This window comes from Magnolia sinica, chromosome 3, assembly GCF_029962835.1.
Source record: "Magnolia sinica isolate HGM2019 chromosome 3, MsV1, whole genome shotgun sequence".
NCBI classification, from domain to species: domain Eukaryota; kingdom Viridiplantae; phylum Streptophyta; class Magnoliopsida; order Magnoliales; family Magnoliaceae; genus Magnolia; species Magnolia sinica.
In genome coordinates, this window is record NC_080575.1 from 87,680,613 (window position 1) to 87,684,091 (window position 3,479).

General features: G+C 38.0%; 1 protein-coding gene across 1 annotated transcript; it reads right to left on the reverse strand.

Moving 5' to 3' along the window:
- Positions 1–241: 241 nt before the first annotated feature.
- On the reverse strand, positions 242–1,473 carry LOC131238614 (DNA polymerase delta catalytic subunit-like). The gene is made up of 3 exons (XM_058236259.1): positions 734–1,473; positions 551–640; positions 242–469 (listed from the first exon to the last, which is right to left on the reverse strand). Exons 1-3 carry the CDS (start codon positions 935–937, stop codon positions 305–307), a joined length of 459 nt encoding a protein of 152 aa, XP_058092242.1. The 5' UTR covers positions 938–1,473; the 3' UTR covers positions 242–304.
- Positions 1,474–3,479: the final 2,006 nt, after the last annotated feature.

Genomic DNA, 3,479 nt, shown 5'->3' on the forward strand with positions numbered 1-3,479 from the left:
ATAAGATTCAATGTTTCAAGCGTGTCTAACATCCAACCAATCAAAAAGGTTGGCACCTCCATGAAAACACCTGATGCAAATTTCAGGTTGATCAAATAATCAAGTAGGCCAAACCACCAAAAACAATGGACAACCGCTCAGCCGATCCAAAGTACATGTGAGGCACATCTGATGAGTGGATATACCCGATTTATGCGCTAGGTGATCTTCATGGCCGAACCAACCTATTAGAGGGGGTGAATGTCATACACACAATACATTGACAATTATGCACTAGGACCATAACTTAGCAAATGTAGGAAACTTACCTGATTAGAGCTTTGCAGCCAATGCAACAAAGTTGTTTCTTAGCAAATTTCATGATACCGCTGTTTGAAGGAGTTGAAATGGAAACTGATCTTGTGTGGCTGCCATGGAGAAGTTCCTTTTCCGCATTCTTCAGAATGGGATCAAATATTCTCAAAAGCGGCTGTAACATGGAAAATACTCAATAACCAGGTCAATCAAAGAAAGTAGTAAAGTAAATCTTGAAGGAAATACCAAATAACACCTTGCTAATTTGATTTTTGAGATAGTAATGGGAATCAATTGGAATGTTATTCTCTAGCACAAAGATAGGATCCTCCGACCTTTCATAAGCCTGTTTCATTATGAACCAGTGGATTTGAAAGCGTTACCAACGAACACAGAAAAAAAACAAATCACAAAGAACAAGCATCACATAACCAACTACCTTGGCACCTTTTGCAGCTTTAATAATAACATACGGAACACGATCCCCAACATTTGGAGCAGTGGCAGCATCCCGCTTTTCATGACAACCACACAAGCAGAAAATAAGAGCATGCAATAAAAGAAAATAAAAATGCATCTTGCTGTAAGAACAAAGATAGGAATGACATCCAATTTGTTTAAATAAATACTGATTCGAAATCATGAGAACAATTAGCTGTACTTTATCAGAGACCAGATTTCAATATTAAAAAAAGAGCAAGAAGATGAGCATGAAGTACTAAGATGGGAAGCATAGGGTAGAGATCCTCTCATCCATGCATCTCCTAAATTAGAAAGTGGAGTTGGTTTTATGCTTGTTTTGGGGTTAGAGGAATGTGGAAAAAGTTATCATGTTTAAGTTTGGTCAGATACATGTAAGAAGTTACCTGACATGGATTGAGTTCAGGAAATGACTGTGCCACACATCTACAGGCATGCTGATCAAGATATGGTGTAATAATTGCCTCAGCTTCCAATTGTCACATGGATCATGTCTTCCACTACAGGTTTATTCCATTTATTCCTATTTTCTCTCACAAGTCATATATCATGAACCATGAACAGATTGGTTTCTTATTTTATGTCGAAGCATCAAACCACTAGCCCTTCAAGATTGTGGATTTTGGTAAATTATAAAGTGAAATATTTTACTAAAACTTATTTATACTCAAATCTTTAGTTTCCAATTTCAAGGATCCAAACTGCTATAAATGGGCCTGCATAGATATGTTTCATGCAAGAATCGCATGACAATTTTACAAAGTTTTTAGTTGATTGTATTCATATTAAATAAGTTTTGATGGTGTTAGCACCAACTCAAGCCCTCAACCTTGGGGCCTATTGAGCCATTACATGGAACAACTAAGCAAAGGTTTGGAGTAAACAAGAAAATATTAGGAAACGCGCCATTCATATTATATAAATAAGAAAAACTTTAGGGGCTGTTTAGTTTCGAGTGAATGCTATGGTATGCCATGGTACTTCTTTTTCTTGAGTACTAAGTCACAAGTATGAAAAGAAATCAAGTATTAAATACAAAATATAATTATCATTAATAAATACAAAAAAACCTAGTGTACACTATGACGCTACATAGGCTGCGACCCCTGTAGCATACGCCACAAGGGATTTACGCTATTTGCTAACTTTAGCATCGTAGCTACGCTACGCTACGACACTATTCAAAACAGTGGTGTGGACACAACTGATAGATTTGCAGGTTATCTTACCAAACAGATTGATTAGCAAATCACCCAAAGAACCTGCAAAAAAATCACTTCATGTGGCCTATAGAATCACTCTCAAACAAAGTCAAGAAAAGGACGAGTTCATGAAAAACTAAGCAAAGTTTTGTTAAATGAATGATACATATCCCATGATCAACTTCCTCCTCTTTTAACTCTCTAGTTCCGAATCAGTGTCTAATATTTGCTCTCGGTTATGTAGTAAAGGCCTATTAAAAAAATAATTCCTAGTCAAAACTCATAATACTACTCATTACACATAATCCGGATACAACTCACAGTACCACCTCCAATTGAGTACAAAAATCTACTAGTCTACTACACTTCATACGATTAATAGCTTGCCTGAACAAGTCATGGGGCCTCCAGTAGAGAAAGCATAACTATAGTTGCACAAAGCGTGAAGCAGGCAACAGATATTGGTGCAAGAGGTCGTAAGCGTGGAAGCATTTGTTTCAATTCTCAAAGTGTTGGCAAGCATAAACAGCTAGGAAGCAAGGGCCGCACAATTTGAGGTGAATTGCACCTGGTGGAAGTCCATGTATATTAGATTGTGCAAGGTTATTTTGTCTTTAATTTTATTTGTTCAACCACAAAAACTATGTAGAGGTGAGGATGTTGCTCAATGTTCAAATTCAACCTTTTGACAAGTTCTGCATAAAAAGAATTCGCGCTGGTTTCTCCACCATGCACCACCAAACACGTCTTCTCACCAAAATTACCACTTGAGCAGAAATAATTGGCACTCATTTTATTTTGTAGACATTACTTGCAAAATGACAATAATGCTCCCATCACCCTGTACTATGGCATAAAGGATAATATTTCTTCTCCTTGTTCCAAATCTTCATAACCTCCATCTCCTTCGATTAGATTGGGCTTCCATCATGGACACTCGTGTGCCATATGCTGTGTCTTCCCGCATTGGGAAAATAGCTATGGATGTCAGCATTTTTTTGCCTGTTCACATCTCTTCCTCACTCTTTATTTTGATCCATGCGACTGAAGGTGGCTACTTTACAGCCATTATCTCCCTTAGTCCACTACATGCACCAATTTCTGGCTGAAGCTTTCAGATAGCCATCTGCTTGTTGAGCTTTTTTTCATTTCGTAGTGGATCTCTAATGTACCCCTTCAACAGACAACAGTCCACAATCTTGTTGTTCCCAGCTCATCCTGAATCTATGTTTTTAAGTCCTGCTTCATAGTGCTGTCAAGGAATTGACGTCCCATGTTCCAGCCCAAGTCACCAACTCAAAGTATTTATTAGTATATTCATCAATTGATCCACCCTCCTGTTGAAATCAATGGAATTTGATGAAGAGCATCTGCCACCAATCAACCAGTAGCTACCTTCCTTTCAACGTAAGCTTCATCTTCTCCCGTGTACTGATTTCTCTTCACCTATCTGAGGTTAACTTACAGCAACCAGCGCCACCAAACAGGATCAGAGGTGCCTTT

Excerpts from the sequence above, each read along its gene's own strand:
- LOC131238614 (XM_058236259.1), bottom strand. The coding sequence starts at position 937 with ATGATTTCGAATCAGTATTTATTTAAACAAATTGGATGTCATTCCTAT. Across the intron at positions 641-733 it reads AAGCTGCAAAAGGTGCCAAG|GCTTATGAAAGGTCGGAGGA; the intron begins GTAGTTGGTTAT and ends ATAATGAAACAG. Across the intron at positions 470-550 it reads TCAAAAATCAAATTAGCAAG|CCGCTTTTGAGAATATTTGA; the intron begins GTGTTATTTGGT and ends TCCATGTTACAG.